Genomic DNA, 18,386 nt, shown 5'->3' on the forward strand with positions numbered 1-18,386 from the left:
TAGATTTCCCTAGGCTGGATCCTCCTCTTGTTACATGGGAAAGGCAAACACAAAGGCTTTTAAAGAGGGCCCTGTTCAAAAACGTATTTCCCCACTTAGACAAGCCCGAGGACATTCCAGGCAGCTTTCACACGTGCGGGATAATTGATATTTTCACAAGTGTGCCGATAGGTTGTGAGCTCCACAACATGTAAAGTACACGCAATAAAGCATGGGTGCACATTAGTGAGGCAACACAATCTGTCATTTTCAACACTGAATGTCAGAAACACATGGGAAGGATGTGGCTCCAGGGAGTTATCTGACTGCCGTTATTTGGAATCAGGAAGGAATTTAGTCCCCCCCTTGTGAGACAGCATTGGATAATGTGTCACTGGGGTTTTTTGTTTGCCTTCCTCTGGATCAATATACTGGAAATACAAATATATGATAAGCATCGGTCTAAATTTAGCATAGGTTCAACTTGGACAGATGTCGCATCAACCTCATCTACTATGTAATGATGTATAAAGCCAATGGCTAAGGGAAGCGCTGTAGTCCTATGTCCCAGAATATACAACGCATGGGGTCCGTACGGGGATTACCCTGCCTGAATGCAGCAGAAATTCCAAGTTTGCAGTGACGAGGAAAGGATTACAAGTCCATTTCCAGCAAAAATTATTGGAAAGTGATGGGGGGGGGGGAAAAAGTTTCACAAGAAAATCCTACTGTGCGATCAGGACGTGCAAAGTCTGGGCGGAAAGGGAACCGGCTGGCAGATTGTAATGCAGAAGTGAACACACACACACCACTAAGATCATAAGACTGCCTGGCAGTGCGGGACAGAATGGGGGTTCCCCCACAGCCTAGGTTAGCGATATCCTCAGGACACTTCACACAAAACATTTACACTTAAGCCAGGGGCGGGCAACTCCAGTACTCAAGAGCCACCAACAGGTCAGGTTTTCAGGATATCCCTGCTTCAGCACAGGCGGCTCAATCTTTGACTGCACCACCTGCGCTGAAGCAGGGATATCCTTAAAACCTAACCTGTTGGTGGCCCTTGAGGACTGGAGTTGCCCGCCCCTGTAGTATGCTAAACAAAACCCATTCCTTTTTTCACTTATGTAATCTTCCTTTTTTCTAGGAACCGGTTACAAGCAACGCACTCCTGGGCACAAACGGGTCAGAGTTCCTTTATGTCACAATGACGGCGTTACAGTAAGGTGTGTAAAATGAGTGTTTGCTTTGTAATGTGGGGCTTACCAAAGTTTAAAAAAAAAAAGAAAAGTGAAGCCACGACCTGGAAATGCAAAGAAAGCCAAGAGCAGCCGCGTTCTGCTGTAAGACAGATAACCTCACAGAGTCTTTAGAAAGTACCCCCCCCCCCCCCTTACATTATAAGGAACACAATAGGGTCACATAAAGGGCCTTGTCTGGCTCTCACAATCAGCAGCCGCTAACATTTGCTCTAACAAGTCGGCCGCTTCCTGCCATTTAAACCAGGGCCATGTTCCTCTCAAAAGAACAGGAAGGGGCTCGAGAGATTCCCACAGTGACCGCGGTGTGACTATTCCTCGCTGGCAATAGGGAGCGAACCTTGTAACTCAAGGAGCCAACAAAACCATCAATTACATCCATTTTATACACATCGGATGAAGCGGGCAGCACACAACGGGGAGAAGATAATGCACTCTTTGCCCTCTGATGGACACAGCAGTGTTGTAGCCATTAAATCAGGGGGGCGCAAACTTTTTTCCCTGCGCCCCCCTGCCGGCTGTCCCCTCACTCCCGCGCCCCCCCCCCCAACCCCAACTTACCCGCGCTCCGGCGTAATGACGTCACGTTGCCATAGCAACGTGACGTCACATGACCTCGCAGCGTCATTTTGTCGCCGCGTTGCCATGGCGACGCAGGGAGGAAGCCGCCGGAGCCACGGTAAGTTAGGTTTACAGAGGCCCTGCAGCTCCCCCGGCACTTAATTTAAGTGCCTTCGGGAAGCGCGCGGGGCCTCTGTAAACCCCGCGCCCCCCGTCGGCAGTGTCGCGCCCCCCCTGGGGGTCGCGCCCCACAGTTTGCGCACCGCTGCATTAAATAATCATTCCCCAAAGAGATTATTTGATGCCTTATTAGAAAACATACTTATAGGGCGTAGCAGGAACATTTGCTGTGCAACATTTAGATTTTAGACATTTGTAGAAATGGTCAGGGCAAATCTACAGCAAACATAGTGCCGATTTCTAGTAGCCCTATTAAGGTGTAGATTTGCGCTAAGCTATGATCTTTGAATGGAGCGAAATGCAGCGAGTGTCCAGACCTCACTGTCACCTGTACATGAAGAAAGCCCGAGAACGAGAACAGACCTGAGAGGTTTCAGAAAGTATAATCCCGCTAAAACATACGTTGGCGTATTAAAAAGGTATCGCAAACGTAGACATGCGACACTGATGGTATATTCATGAAAGTGTATTTACCAATGGTTATTCCAGGGAAGAGATCCCTGTGTGGACACACTGCATGAAATCAGCTCTCGGGTACAAAGTGCAGCTTCCCAGCACCTTAATACATCAGCAGTTCTGCATTTCCCATTTCCAAATATCCCAGATCCTTGTCTGCACCTTCCTCCCCTCTCCCGGGGGGGTTCTGGGTCACCCCTCTCGGTGGTGGTGTCCTTCAGGGTGACCCATTTACAGCTCGGTAACCTGAGGGTGGGAGGGACCGCGGTGCAGTGTATAGCAACATGGCTCTCAGCACGCACGGGGTTAAAGGTATGCAGCCAAGAAACCACCTTTTGTAAAACAATTTCACAAACTCCTTTGCTTCCTTAAAACTAATCTAACCGGCAACAAAAATAAAACACCTCATTTGCAAAAGAAAAGGGGAATTTTTTGAGGCTTTCAAAGTTTTTTTGGGAAGGGAACTGTAAAGCAAAACAAACAGCGCTCCTTGCCTCCAGCCGGGGCACACACCTCCCCTGGCACAGGAAGACCCAAATATGACAACGTACTTCCCAATTTCTAATACATAACCCTTCAACAGCGTTGACCATGTGCGCAGTGCTGTACAGAACATTCACCAGCCCAAATCACAAACGTGCCATACAGCTTATCCCCACTTAGTAAACATGGCCCAAGGAGATGTGGGATTTTTACCTCTACGCTTAATGCACCACTTGCACTTAACCCCTGAACCATCCCTGGCTCGTTTCGGCACTGGTAAGGACTGCAGCTTTTATTCCACTACGCACCTGGTATCCGGACGAAGGACCAGCCATGGTGAGGTCTAGTGGCCACCAACCCTCCGGCGCCGGCAGGGAAGAACTGGAAGTGCCTCTTGGGCCAGTCGGCAGAGAGTTCAGGCGCCCCGAACATCACACACTGCCTGGCTTCACAGCTGCCCCCGAGTCTCAGTGCCCGGCGCTCGGATTCTGCGCTGCGGTCATTGCAGTACGTGTCCAACGGCGCAGCAGTAACCTGGGGAAGAGGACAAACAGGGGGCGTTCATGTCACCGCTGCTACTGAACTGCCGGAAACTCTGCAGCCGGGGTTACCGTCTGCATGGGACCAAACAGAATTGCAGTTACAGGACTGGAGTGGCCCACCCCCGACGTAGGGACTATGCCGTAGGGCAGGTGTGCGCAAACTGGGGGGCGCGGTGGATACTGAGGCCCCACGCTCTTCCCCAAGGCAATTAAATGTTGGGGGATCACGTGTGGACCCTGTAACTCCCCTTACCTTGTCTCTGGCGTCGCAGTGTCAAATGACGCCGCGTTGCCATGACAGCATGTCACGACTCTGCGGCGTCATTTGACACCGGACACATGGTAAGGAGGGGGACATGAGCAGGGGGCAGTGTAGAAAGGGGGGCGCAGCGGGGAAAGTTTGTGTGCCCCTGCCTTAGGGCACCCAACAGGTTACACACGTCACTACCATTAGTATACTTTCATCCTAAGGAAGTACTCCACTTTCAGGCTAGAGAAATTGTTACTGGTGGCAAAGCTGCCGAACTGCTTAATAAAGCACATCCGTGTTGCGATTTGCAGGCAGAGGACTTGGTCGTTATTCACAGGCTACACTTGGCCTTATCAATGCCTTCCCTCCGCCAGCATCAGAAGCGGCTCCATGCTGCTGGCCGGCGCTGGGCTCTGGAACCCAAGCTTTCCCAGCTCCGCGGATGTCCTGGAACAAGTCCACCTGCCGAACCCTTCAGGGAAGGAAGGTGCAGAAAGTGCCCGGAACAAAATCTGTGCGTCCCAACGGCTGTTTAAACGACAGATAAGGCCAAGATCCTGGCAGCCGGAGCTGCCTTTTGTGATAGGAGGTAGCAGCGCCCCTGTTATCTCCCCTCGCCAGGCTCCTCTCAAATGTTATTCCAGGAAGGCCATAAAACCAAACTGTCAACTCTGCTTACACCCCCAAACCTCAGCAGGTGTCCCAGTATGAAAACGAAATATAGAAAAATAAAACATTTGATGAGAACAGCAGCTAAAGTAAAATATACATCCTCCCCACACACTTAATGCTGATTAGAAGCCTGCAATGATCATTAACAATTTCTGGTCTCGTTCTCAATATGAGAACTGGGAGAGACCCTGGAGAGACTGTTGCCCTGTCCTGTACTGGCTGATCGCTCCAGCACACACCATTTGCGAGTCGTGTTTACACAGCGGCCTTCATGCTAATCCTTCCCAAAGAGCTTCCAGGCAGGACATGGATCTCAGCGACACCGTCTCCGATGTCTGCGTCACGCTCCATTACACGGGTGAATGTCAGGACGGTATATGCCAGAGGATACACCTTGACCTGCTCGGCAGACCTCCCCATAGGATCCTGTATGGAGCGTTAGCCGGCGCGCGGCATTTAACCCGTCTCGCTGCTTCCCCGACTTTTCTGCCAATCACAGGGGCTTATAAAGGCAGCAAAGCATGCTGGGAGATAATGGGAGTGGATATTAAAGCCACAATCGCAAGAGAACCCAGATTTAATTTTAACCTTGCGCTGGAGGTCGCCCAGTCCTCTCTCTGTCCCTCCCTCTCCAGGTGGGACGTCTGCTTTAATCAAGCAAATGCCACGATAACTAGGATTTACAGGCCACGATTACTGATTTACAGGCCACGATTACTAATTAACAGCGCACACTTTGTATAAACTACAAGATGATACTCTTCTCCTCATGCTTCTGTATCCCTCATTTCTAAGCTCTGATCTCCAGCTACGAGAGAGGTGGCCAACTAGAGTCCTGAAGGGCCATCCACAGGTCAGGTTTACAGGATATCCCTGCTTCAGCACAGCTGGCTCAATCAGTAGCTCAGTCAACGGCTGAGCCACCTGTGCTGAAGCAGGGATATCCTGAAAAACTGATCTGTTGGTGGCCCTTCAGGACAGAAGTTGGCAACCCCTGAGCTACAAGGACGTCCCTAACCCAGTCCCCTCACGGTCTGCTCAGTTCCGTCTCCATGGCTGCACTGGCACTGCACTCACTCAGCCCTCGGACGGATTGGCCCTTTAATGAATGGGCACTAAACCCCTTCAATACATTGCTGGCCCCTCTGGTGAAGCTAGAATAAAAGGCAGGCAGGGAGGGAGGGATAAAGATGGAGAGCGTTAATGGGCATCATGTGAGCAGGCTCAGCTCCTGCACCTGATATGATAACAGCTGCGTGCCGCTGCTATTTGTATGAGCACAATTACCTCTCGCTATCAGTCCCAAGCCTCTGCGTTTGATTGTGCTATAAACTAAGTCAACACAAGGTGTGTGCCAGCCACATGCCAGCGAGTGTGTGCGTGTGTCATCTGTTGTAATTCTATATAAATGTCATTGTAATTCAATGTCGCTACAACAGGTCACATCTGGAAGCTTTGTTTTATTCCAAATTTTTCTAGGGTTGCCTTAAAGCCAAAGACAGCACAGATAAAACCCCAGCCCATTCATAATCTGGTATTAAACAATTTGCCCTCTTAATTTGCCGGTGAATTAACTAGTTCTTTGTCTGGGCCAGTGAAAGGCAGCTCCCTGCATAATACCTTCCTGTGATATACAAGGAATAAAAGCAACTTCATGTCCTTGTCATGGTCATTTGGAGACTGACCCCAGGCTCAGGCACCACGTTACGCCCTCTGCTGGTGGGTGATGCTCTCAGTCTCAACGGTGTTATTATAATAATAATAAATAATAGCATGTTCTTGTATAGCGCTGCTATTTTTACGCAGCGTGTTACAGAGACATTTTGCAGGCACAAGTCCCTGCTCCGTGGAGCTCACAATCTATGTTTTTGCTGCCTGAGGCACAGGGAGATAAAGTGACTTGCCCAAGGTCACAAGGAGCCGACTCCGAGAATTGAACCAGGTTCCCCTGCTTCAAACACACTGAGCCACTCCTTCTCCTGAACATTTGACAGTAAGACTGACCCCTCGGTTTAGCTGCGGCAGTAATACATTTGTGCATTTAGGCGGTGACAAATCAGCCGGCGGTTTTTGCTTACCCGGGGTTGTACCAACGCACACGAAGGAGGGCAGCTCGGTTATTTGGCAATGCCGTACCCTGGGTAGAGATTTTCTCCGGTGTAATACGTAGTCGGCAAACCCGGAGACCGGCCGACAATGGCTGCTAAACACCAAGTTCTGTAAGGATGGGGGAAGAGACAGTATTTAGCAAAGAAAAATAAAACTCCTTCAAAGCTGATATACCATATAACACACACAGAGCCAAGTGCGTGTAACAAGGGCGGCCAACTCCACTCCTCAAGAGCTACCAATGGATCAGGTTTTCAGGATATCGCTGCTTCAGCACAGGTGGTGCAGTCGTCGACTGAGCCTCTGATTGAGCCACCTGTGCTGAAGCAGGAATATCCTAAAAACCTGACCTGTTGGTGGCCCTTGATGACTGGAGTTGGCCGCTCCTGTCATATTAAATTCAGCCTCGATCCCAATAAATCATTGTATATAAAGAAGTTATTGGTCTTCATCCTTGTGCTTCCAGACTGTGGTTTGCATGGCACACCGCCTCTATGTAATAGCACCGCCTATGTAATAGCACCGCTATGTAATAGCACCGCCTATGTAATAGCACCGCCTATGTAATAGCACCGCCTATGTAATAGCACCGCCTATGTAATAGCACCGCCTATGTAATAGCACCGCCTATGTAATAGCACCGCCTATGTAATAGCACCGCCTATGTAATAGCACCGCCTATGTAATAGCACCGCCTATGTAATAGCACCGCCTATGTAATAGCATATCCAACCCGTTCCCGGGAGGAACTTCAAGGATAACAATACAAAACAGGACTCGTTTTCCCACCCCTGAACAATTAAGTCTAAAAAAAAACAACTAACAATAATATGTGGTTAAGAAGGAGCAAGAATTAAACATCTAATTGTCCCTTAAGCCAGGGGAGCTCATCTCCCATCCTCAAGCCCTCCCCACCCCAGGTTTTCAGGATATCCCTGCTTCAGCACAGGTGGTTCAATCAGAGGCTCTGTCAAAGACCAAGCCACCTGTGCTGAAGCATCCTGAAAACCTGTCCTGTTGGGGGAGGTTGATGACGGGATTTGAGCACCCCTGCCTTATCCTTTGGTGCCAGGACATTGAGGATAAGTGGCACTGCCTTTAACAGCTCTGCGATCTAACACACTTAGTCTGCTCTATGATAAATTGAAAGCATCAGTACAGGCATTTTTTATTTATTCCCCCGTCTCCCTCCATATATCATGGCATCCCTTGTGTACAATCCGTCCCCCTACCCCCCCACCCCCCCCGGCTGCAAAGATAGAGGTTACATTATTGCCCGGTGAAGAAAGTATTTTTATATTATTATGGGAAGAGGGTGTCCATAGAGGTCAGGGAGCCACAGATCAAATGCACACAAAAAAGTGGGGACGGCCATTTTAATACGACCCATAAGATTGTTAAAAACAATGACCAAAACAAGGATAATTTACCGTCTGATAGTTCTAGGCTTGTGCTTTAAAATATAAATATACACATACACACACACACACACACACATACACAGTCAAGTGAAAAAGGAAGTACACCCTCTTTGAATTCCATGGTTTTACATATCAGCACATAATAACAATCATCTGTTCCTTAGCAGGTCTAAAACTTAGGTATACAACCTCAGATAAACAACACTACATGACATATTACAGCGTGTCATGATTTATTTAACAAAAATAAAGCCAAAATGGAGAAGCCATGTGTGAAAAACTAAGTACCCCCTTACTGCTTCCATAGGAATGAAGATGCTAAGTAGCAGACAGGTGCTGCTAATCAAATGCCCTTGATTAATTGATCCTCAGCAAGTGTGACCACCTCTATAAAAGCCGAAGTTTTAGCAGTTTTCTGGTCTGGAGCATTCAGGTGTGTGTTAACGCAATGCCAGGGAGGAAAGACATCAGCAATGACCTTAGAGAAGCAATTGTTGCAGCCCATCAATCTGGGAAGGGATATATGGCCATTTCCAAACAATTTAAAGTCCATCATTCTACAGTGAGAAAGATTATTCAAAAGTGGAAAACATTCAAGACAGTTGCCAATCTTCCCAAGAGTGGACATCCCAGCAAATTCACCCCAAGGTCAGACTGTGCAATGCTCAGAGAAATTGCAAAAAAAACCCAAGAGTTACATCTCAGACTCTACAGGCCTCAGATAGCATGTTAAATGTTAAAGCTCATGACAGTACAATTAGAAAAAGACTGAACAAGTATGGTTTGTTTGGAAGGGTTGCCAGGAGAAAGCCTCTTCTCTCTAAAAAGAACATGGCAGCACGGCTTAGGTTTGCAAAGTTGCATCTGAACAAACCACAAGACTTCTGGAACAATGTCCTTTGGACAGACGGGACCAAAGTGGAGATGTTTGGCTATAATGCACAGTGCCACGTTTGGCGAAAACCAAACACAGCATATCTGCACAAACACCTCATACCAACTGTCAAGCACGGTGGTGGAGGGGTGATGATTTGGGCTTGTTTTGCAGCCACAGGACCTGGGAACCTTGCAGTCACTGAGTCAACCATGAACTCCTCTGTATAGCAAAGTATTCTAGAGTCAAATGTGAGGCCATCTGTCCGACAGCTAAAGCTTGGCCGAAATTGGGTCATGCAACAGGACAATGATCCCAAGCACACCAGCAAATCTACAACAGAATGGCTGAAAAAGAAAAGAATCAAGGTGTTGCAATGGCCCAGTCAAAGTTCAGACCTCAACCCGATTGAAATGCTGTGGCTGGACCTTAAGAGATCTGTGCATAAACAAATGCCCACAAACCTCAATGAACTGAAGCAATGTTGTAAAGAAGAGTGGGCAAAAATTCCTCCACAACGATGTGAGAGACTGATAAAGTCATACAAAAAACGATTACTTCAAGTTATTTCTGCTAAAGGTGGTCCTACAAGCTATTGAATCATAAGGTGTACTTAGTTTTTCACACATGGCTTCTCCATTTTGACTTTATTTTTGTTAACTAAATCATGACAGTGTAATATGTCATGTGTTGTTCATCTGAAGTTGTATTTACCTAATTTTAAGACCTACTAAGGAACAGATTGTTATTATGTCCTGATATGTAAAACCATAGAATTCAAAGAGGGTGTACTTTCTTTTTCACATGACTACACACACACCACACACACAGATTGTGTCTGTGCAAAATAATGTACAGAGCCCTGGATAAGGACGCTATATAAATGTTATTATAAATAAAAAACGTTACATTATGGTGATAATTTTGAGCAAAAGATACTAGAGAAAAGGTGACAGTGTGCTCATTTGCCTGTTATTACCCAGAATCCCTGGCTGCAGTGGAAGCACTGCATGCTGGGATAATGGGGAAGGGCAGGGTTGCAGACCTGTCTGAGACATGTGAGTGTGCTCACAAGTGGGATCTTTCTATTTGCTGATGAAAAGAGAAGCACTTTTTTTGGGGGGGGGGGGGGGGGGGGGGGGGAGAAAAGAGGGAGAATAGACCATTTTGCAGGTAGTTTTTCCTTTCCGCGCCACCCTGGAATGCCGAGAGCAGGTCACCTTAATATTCAGTCACATGGGACGCATCCATTATTCAGGACTGAAACAGGCATCGCGGCCCAACAGCCCAGTCTCCTCTCCCCAGGGCTGGGAGGATCAGGTTACCCAGAGAAAGCCTGGATAAGATGGCATTAGCTGTGGCAGAGGTCACCGCAGAGAAGCGAGGAGGAGAGGACATGCTTCACCTAACCCAGCAGGAAGTTACAGGTCCCACCTCCTGCAGCTTGCGGGCTCCCCCTCTAATATTACAGAGGGGGCATGCGAACACTTCCCGGGAGGTCAGCCACGAAAGAGGTAATGGAAGGGTAACCTATTAACCAGCTATGCTACTCCAGTCCTCAAGGGCCACCAACAGGTCACGTTTTCAGGATGTCCCTGCTTCAGCACAGGTGACTTAATGCTGAAAGTAGCGATATCCTTAATCTGACCTGTTGGTGGCCAAACCCCACACCACCTACACCACCCCCTTCTGCTTTCCAAAACATGGCGCGTTAGCCTAAAATGTACGTATGTAGGGATTTGCGAGACATTCAGGAAGGTTTAACATCCCTTCCCCGTATTATTCCTATGGTGACGTTTATAGAGAAATTGCTGCAGCGTCTCAGAGCCTGGAAAGGGAAATACTGGACCCCATGCAAAGTGGAACCACAAACACAGCATACAAACACACTTCTGCTCTCCCATTAGGACAGCACATCCTTTGCAGGCCCCAGCCATGTGCTGTACGTTGGTAGGGGGTTGGAATGGAGTATACCTTATATAGTGCTGCATTTATTAGCAGAGACAGACCAGTTGCCCTCTGCCAGGCGAAGCTTACCTGCAGGACAGGACTGCTGTGGAGGTTGGGGAAAGAGAGTGTGAAGTCCACCCACAGGATTAAATCCTTGTTGGTGAGATACGGAGGCGTGGTGCCAGCTTCCTCCCTCTCTGCCCAGGAACGCATGTGATGGAGCCTGTAGGAGGCTTTCAGAGACAGGAAAAGAGCTAACCATCTGAAACAGACCACAGCAGACACGCTGATTAATTGCACTTGAAATGGAACACATGATTCTGACCCATATGTGGCTGGTCACGCAGCAATCCCCTACTAGCGCCAACGTGTACCAACGCCAGTAACAGGTTCATGGGTTTGGACCTGAGTGAGTGGCATCAAGAAGTAATTTAAAATCTATTTTTAAATATATAGTTTGTGAACAGGGTGAGCGTAGACTTGGGGGGGGGGGGGGGAAGGGGGTTTTCACCCTCTGGCAGCTCCCAAGACTCTGCTCACTTGGGGTCTCTGTTCAACAAGAATTGGCATAGGAAACCTCCCCCAATCTATTGCAGGGCTTGGCAACTCTAATCAACGGCCACCAACAGGTCAGGTTTTCCGGATATCGCGGCTTCAGCACAGGTGGCTCAGTTTTAAACCACTACCTGCGCTGAAGCAGGGATATCCTGAAAACCTGGACCTGTGTGTGGCCCCCGAGGACTGGAGTGGGCTGCCCCTGATCTTTAAGCCTTTTATTGATCACTTGCCTGACAAACACTCCCCCATTCGGAGGCCAATAATAAATGCAAGTTGTCATTAATTTCCAGAGAAACATGCAGTCACATCTTTGCTTTTAGCACGGTTTTGTTTATGGAAGCCAATTTGATTGTTAAATTGCTTACAAAGGGACGGTTTTCTGGCTGTTCGAGCAAGATTGCACCTTGAACGCTTTATAAGGTTAGTTTGCTCTCACCTGGCCAAGTGCCCCTGAAACATGAGGTTGGCGAGCTCAGCGGGAGAGGTGTTGATGAAGCGAAGGAAAGAGAAGCAGCTTCCCCGGTCTGACTCTGGGGATTAGGAGACAAGAGACGGGAGGATTGGTGCATTTTACCGCAGCAAACGCAAGCTTTTCCCTTTGGCCAGTTCCTCAAAACATTTCAAAATATTTCCAGGAGTCTATATCCCTTCTTTACTCCCCATAACCAGATTGTATCTGGGTTGTAACCACTGCCACCTTCACAATACAGAATCCAAACTCAGACAAAAGACTCCAGAAGCATAAAACAGCTGTCTCTGGGCGGGTCGCGTGATTCTGCACTTCCTGGTCCCAGGCTGAGCTGTACAAGGCGAGTAATGAAGCAGTTCCATGTAATACAGTGGATAGGATGCTAAATAACATGCCCACTGGGCGCTCATTTGAATATCACTACCCAGAATCCTCGTCTTCATTCTAGCCACTGTATGACACGACAATGGGGTGTGTATCTTTGACAACATTTACAACAAAATGTAGGTTCATATAAACTAGAAAGCAGGTGGAACTGACACAGATGCAACTGCTGCCTATTAACGGATTAAAGCATGTATTGTACACAATGCCGGTTCTCCAGAGAACCCTTCAGTACAAGACAAACATTTCAAATCATATGAAAGCATAAAACTTATTACCATTGAAAATGGCAGTTATCCTGTTGAATGCTCATAAGTAATAATGTATAAAGCAATATTAGAAGGGGCCGTGCACGCTCATTGGGATAATGCCCCCGGTCTAGGGATAAAGAACATTTCTGCAAAACAGATCTGATACATTCAAAATGTTAACACACAAGAACTTACCATTCCTATGGAACAGAGATTGCTGGATGTGGTCTGGTGCGAAGGGTGAAAGCAGAACCCGAAGCCACCTGCACAGAACAGAAACACAGCACATGCAGACACATGGAGAATCAGCACTCTGAGGGGGCAGAATGAATTACAATCTGCAGACTATCGCAATACTATATCCTGCAGCGGTTTTGCCAATCCATGTAAACAGATGAGACATGCTTTGTGCTGCAAGATTGTAAGCTCTGTGGGACAGACGGTCAATGTACCTACAATGTTCTTTTACACTGACAGTGCTACGTCTAAAATTATTCATCCTTTCCGGTCCTTTCTATGGGGCTTCTCTAAACATTTGCATTGCCGACATTTAAACATCGTTGGCCAATCCTGCTCTATTTCTAGCTCGGGTTCATTCTGGCCTCGTCTGTACAGTGCAAACCTGGGCTAAAACGGACCAAAATCATATGTTGCGGATCCATCAGAAAGGTTTTGTTTTTGTCTGGTGAGAACTGACAACGTTTAATGCAGCATTGAGGGTCCGGATAGAGGACAGAGGATAGTGTGTTTGTACATATACACGCAATGGTTGTGTTTTTGCACGTATTTCTCACCCCGAGCGGAGCCGATATACATCTAGATCCAGTGATCTCGTCGCTTTGCTCACCTGTTCCGGGAATGGTTACAGGAAACGACGTTCCCCTGGCGGTACAGAAACTTGGACATCTGGTACGGCCTTAATGAGAAGTGGAAGGGAGACCAGGTCTCCTGACGCTCGAACAGCTCAGAGTGGTTACACACCTGGGGGGAGAAAGCACAGCGGGAGAGCGGAGCAGGTAATAGGAGCCTTTTATTTCATATGGAAAGCGGACGGAAACAACAACAATTTATCTGCAGGAGACTCGTGTAACAAGTTGTCGGCAAAATGAGACTGACCTTTGTATGAGGGATTAGGGAGCAGCGATTCCCAATACTGAGGTGTCACCCCCCCCCCTCCAAGTGTGCCCAGCCTGACCATACCACCTGCAGTCTGCAATACGGTCCTCACCTTCCTAAACTGCATGACCAAGTTCATGAGGCTGCTGGTTGTGTTGTGCGATTGCTGGGCAGTGCCCATGGAGGACTGCAGCAGGTCATCGATGGAGATTTTGTTCTTCAGAGCCTGGTAAAGCAGCTTCTGTCGGCTGGTAAGGTTGCAGTACATCAGAATTTCAATCTGCAAAACAAAAAACAGATGGGACGTTAACGTGAAGCAAGGCAGCAAGGCAATAAGTTACACCAGCGGTGCGCTAACTGGGGGCGCGGCAGCTGGAGGCTCCAAGCCGAGAGCGCGAGGCCTCTGTAAAATTTACTTACCGGCTTCAGTCCACACATCTCCATGGCAACGCAGCGTCAGATGACGCCCATTACCATGAGACGTGACGTCACATGACCCAGCAGCGTAATTTGACGCTTCATTGGCGGTAAGGGGGGGGGGGTGCGATCCAGGAGAGCAGGCAGGGGGAGCGCAGCGATGGAAGTTTGCACACCCCCGAGTTACACAAATCCCGGCACCTGCAGCCAACGCAGCAAGCAACGCCAGGTTAAACAATATCTTAGGCAATGCTGGTTTTCCATTGGTATAAAATCTAGGGCAGGGGTGGGCAATTCTAGTTCTCAAGGGCCACCAGCAGGTCAGGTTTTCAGGATATACCTGCTTCAGCACAGGTGGTGCAATCGAAGACTGAGCCAGGGATATCCTAAAAACCTGACCTGTTGGTGGCCCTTGAGAACTGGAGCTGCCCACCACTGATCTAGGGCCAAATTAACGAAGCAGTCTCACAGTGCCAGAAGGTACGTATAGCAGAACACCACTCCATGAATATAGGTTTAAGTGTAACTAGGAAATTGTAATGGGCGTCCTAATTTATGTATACGCCTCATTATTTAGTGGGACTACATCATTTTATCATTTGTTTAAAACAATGTGATTTCCTTCCTTCCTTCCTGTAAACTTCTTTTATTTCAGTGAAAAATGAAGCACTTCATTTCACTCAATCTCCTGTATCTTATACTATATTAGTGAAAGCACTGTATGTTTGCCTGCCTGCCTGCATGCATGCCTGCCTGCTGGATGTCCGGTGTCCCTAGCGGCAATCTCATTGGTCCCTTGGCCCGCCCGCCCGCCCCCGCACACCTCTCATTGGCCTCACACACTCACACCACCCCCTTGGCCCGCCCCCCACACCTCTCATTGGCCTGAGGCGGAGTGACGGGCCAAAGGTCCAAAAAAATAAATAAAACACACACACACACACACACACACACACACACACACACACACACACACCTCTCTCCCCTCTCCAAATCACCTTTTCCCCCCTCCCTAGCGGCATCACCTCTTCCCCCTCCCCAGCGGCATCACCTCTTCCCCCTCCCCAGCGGCATCACCTCTTCCCCCCTCCCCAGCGGCATCACCTCTTCCCCCTCCCCAGCGGCATCACCTCTTCCCCCTCCCCAGCGGCATCACCTCTTCCCCCTCCCCAGCGGCATCACCTCTCCCCCCTCACCGCTCCAAATCACCTCTCCCCCGCTCCAAATCACCTCTCCCCGCTCCAAATCACCTCTCCCCCCTCCCCGCTCCAAATCACCTCGCTTCCCGCAGCTGCCACGCGGCGCGTAAGATGGCGGACCCCCTTCCTCCCTCGCGGCGCCGAGTCAGACGGTGGCGGCGCCCGGAAGTACAGGTAGGTGTCGCTCCCCACCTCCGGCGCCAAACGGAACTGAGAAAGGGCGCATCAACTGAGGTGTGTGTGTGTGTGTGTGTGTGTGTGTGTCACTGTCCACTGCCCCCCCCCTCCTATCCACTGCCCCCCCCTCCTATCCACTGCCCCCCCCTCCTGTCCACTGCCCCCCCCCTCCTGTCCACTGCGTCCCCCCTCCTGTCCCCCCTCCTGTCCACTGCCCCCCCCCCCTCCTGTCCACTGCCCCCCCCCCTCCTGTCCACTGCCCCCCCCCTCCTGTCCACTGCCCCCCCCCCTCCTGTCCACTGCCCCCCCCCTCCTGTCCACTGCCCCCCCCCCCTCCTGTCCACTGCCCCCCCCCCTCCTGTCCACTGCCCCCCCCCCCTCCTGTCCACTGCCCCCCCCCCTCCTGTCCACTGCCCCCCCCCCCCTCCTGTCCACTGCCCCCCCCCCCTCCTGTCCACTGCCCCCCCCCCCTCCTGTCCACTGCCCCCCCCCCCTCCTGTCCACTGCCCCCCCCCCTCCTGTCCACTGCCCCCCCCCCCTCCTGTCCACTGCCCCCCCCCCCTCCTGTCCACTGCCCCCCCCCCTCCTGTCCACTGCCCCCCCCCCCTCCTGTCCACTGCCCCCCCCCCTCCTGTCCACTGCCCCCCCCCCCCCTCCTGTCCACTGCCCCCCCCCTCCTGTCCACTTGCCCCCCCCTCCTGTCCACTGCCCCCCCCCCTCCTGTCCACTGCCCCCCCCCCTCCTGTCCACTGCAGGAAATGCAGGGGGAGGAATCCATGCCTTTGAGGCGCCCCCCCCCCTCCCTTTGACGCCCCCCCCCCCTCCCTTTGACGCCCCCCCCCCCTCCCTTTGACGCCCCCCCCCCCTCCCTTTGACGCCCCCCCCCCCTCCCTTTGACGCCCCCCCCCCCTCCCTTTGACGCCCCCCCCCCCTCCCTTTGACGCCCCCCCCCCCCTCCCTCTTGACGCCCCCCCCCCCCTCCCTTTGACGCCCCCCCCCCCCTCCCTTTGACGCCCCCCCCCCCTCCCTTTGACGCCCCCCCCCCCTCCCTTTGACGCCCCCCCCCCTCCCTTTGACGCCCCCCCCCTCCCTTGACGCCCCCCCCTCCCTTTGACGCCCCCCCCCCTCCCTTTGACGCCCCCCCCCCCTCCCTTTGACGCCCCCCCCCCCTCCCTTTGACGCCCCCCCCCCCTCCCTTTGACGCCCCCCCCCCCTCCCTTTGACGCCCCCCCCCTCCCTTTGACGCCCCCCCCCTCCCTTTGACGCCCCCCCCCTCCCTTTACGCCCCCCCCTGCCTTTGACGCCCCCCCCCTGCCTTTGACGCCCCGCGCGCACACACTGACTGACTGCCGCACGCACGCACACACTGACTGACGCGCACACAAAGCCTGACTGACGCACGCACACACTGACTGAGGCACACACTGACTGTGTGTGCGTCAGTCAGTCTGTGTGTGTTTGTGTTTCAGACTCACTGACGCGCGAGCAAACACACAGTGACTGACGCACACACGCTACATGAAGCTGTAAAGGAGGGAGGGAGGGGGGGGACTGGATTGATGTGAATGGGGGACAAACAGAGAGAGGGGGGAGGAGAGAGAGGAACGGGAACATTACATCCCGGGCAACGCCGGGTCTCTCAGCTAGTTTCTAATAATTTCTGGGGAGGACGAACTCAATTACTTGTACCAGGAACAAAAGAAAGATGCAGAGAATGGAAAATGTGCAGAATGGAAGTGCCTGATTCAATCTAGTCCCAAGCAGCCATTCAGGCCGTTACGGGGCTGAAATTTGTCCAATAACTTCCACTTGCGAGTATATGCGAGTCACTCCCTCGGACTCACAAACAGCACAAAGAGATTAGATAAAGACTGTAAAAACAGTCCTAAGCATTTGTTTACTATGGAAACCCTAAATGTTTCATAGCTAGAACATTTTTTAAATACTTTTTTTTTTTTGAAAGCCGTTAAAATCGGCTATATTTATCTCATTAAACAAGCAAATGTCATCAGTTCCCATTATCCCCTTTCAGGAAACCGTAATCCCCGCCTCACCATCGCGTCTCTGTCTCCTGTACGCCATGCAGCGGAGGCATTAAAGGCAGCTGTGAAATGAGCCACGGTGGCAAAGTGTGGGAACTTTAAATGGCTGCCATCCTTTAGTGCAGATACTGGCCTGAATTCCTAGAAGGAACGTGGAGACGAAGGACCGAGCGCTGGCAAACCGTGGGATTGGCCAACGTGAAATGGGTATGGTATTTTTGGCTGCTCTCCAGAAATCCTAAACTGAACAGCCACAGAAAAAAATGGAACATGACCCCATGGAAGGAGAGGGCCAGAATTTCTATGTGTAGGGCTTGAAAAATTTTATTAATTTGCCCCAAACCTCTGCAGGAAAGTTCAGAAGCGGCGCTGTCAATCACCAGTCTAGTTCCCGAAGTCGCACCCCACAATGCCTTGCATAGCGCTATGCCAGGCATGGTGGGGCAAGACTTCAGGAAGCAGAGCGAGGGTGGGCATCCCTTCCTCTGAAATCATTCAGCAGCAGCCACCGTCTTCCATTTCCCGGAGCGAGGGGAATTTGAGCTCCACCTGTGTAGCTCACCTTGTCGGACAGCTCATTCTCCACATCCTTCTTGATTCTCCTGAGCATGAAAGGCTTGAGAATCATGTGCAACCGGGACAGCTGGTCTTAAATACAAAAACACAAAGGCACGTTATATAGGGACTCCAGGGCAGGGCTGGCCAACTCCACCAAGGGCCACCAACAGGCCAATTATTAGGGGCATCCCTACTTCAGCACAGATGGTTCAATCTTTGACTGAGCCACCTGTGCTGAAGCAGGGATATCCCCAATACTTGGCCTGTTGGCCCTTGAGAACTGGAGTTGGCCATCCCTGCTCCAGGGATAAGGGACAGTCAGAACCCTTTGCAGAGATCTTACTCTAAACCAGGGCGCTTTAACACGTTGTGCGGGGGACGCATCCGAAACTTAGATGCTCGATCAGGGGCGGAGAGGTTTTTTTTCTCTCTTTACACAAATGCACTTTTAATCTACAGTAATGTAAATCTTTATATGG

At 50.5% G+C, this 18,386-nt stretch overlaps 1 protein-coding gene across 1 annotated transcript in view; it reads right to left on the minus strand.

Annotated features, from left to right (window-relative positions):
* Positions 1-18,386, minus strand: part of INO80 (INO80 complex ATPase subunit) — a 66,296-nt gene that overhangs the window by 16,170 nt on the left and 31,740 nt on the right. Inside the window, exons 19-27 of the mRNA XM_075615372.1 lie at positions 17,912-17,997; positions 13,627-13,794; positions 13,246-13,379; positions 12,594-12,661; positions 11,731-11,824; positions 10,824-10,998; positions 6,346-6,599; positions 4,053-4,182; positions 3,227-3,476 (exon numbers count right to left, since the gene is read on the minus strand). Of these exons, the coding sequence (XP_075471487.1) occupies positions 3,227-3,476; positions 4,053-4,182; positions 6,346-6,599; positions 10,824-10,998; positions 11,731-11,824; positions 12,594-12,661; positions 13,246-13,379; positions 13,627-13,794; positions 17,912-17,997 (1,359 nt within the window). The remainder of the gene's footprint in view (positions 1-3,226; positions 3,477-4,052; positions 4,183-6,345; positions 6,600-10,823; positions 10,999-11,730; positions 11,825-12,593; positions 12,662-13,245; positions 13,380-13,626; positions 13,795-17,911; positions 17,998-18,386) is intronic.

This window comes from Ascaphus truei, chromosome 9 (genome assembly GCF_040206685.1).
Source record: "Ascaphus truei isolate aAscTru1 chromosome 9, aAscTru1.hap1, whole genome shotgun sequence".
Lineage (NCBI taxonomy): Eukaryota > Metazoa > Chordata > Amphibia > Anura > Ascaphidae > Ascaphus > Ascaphus truei.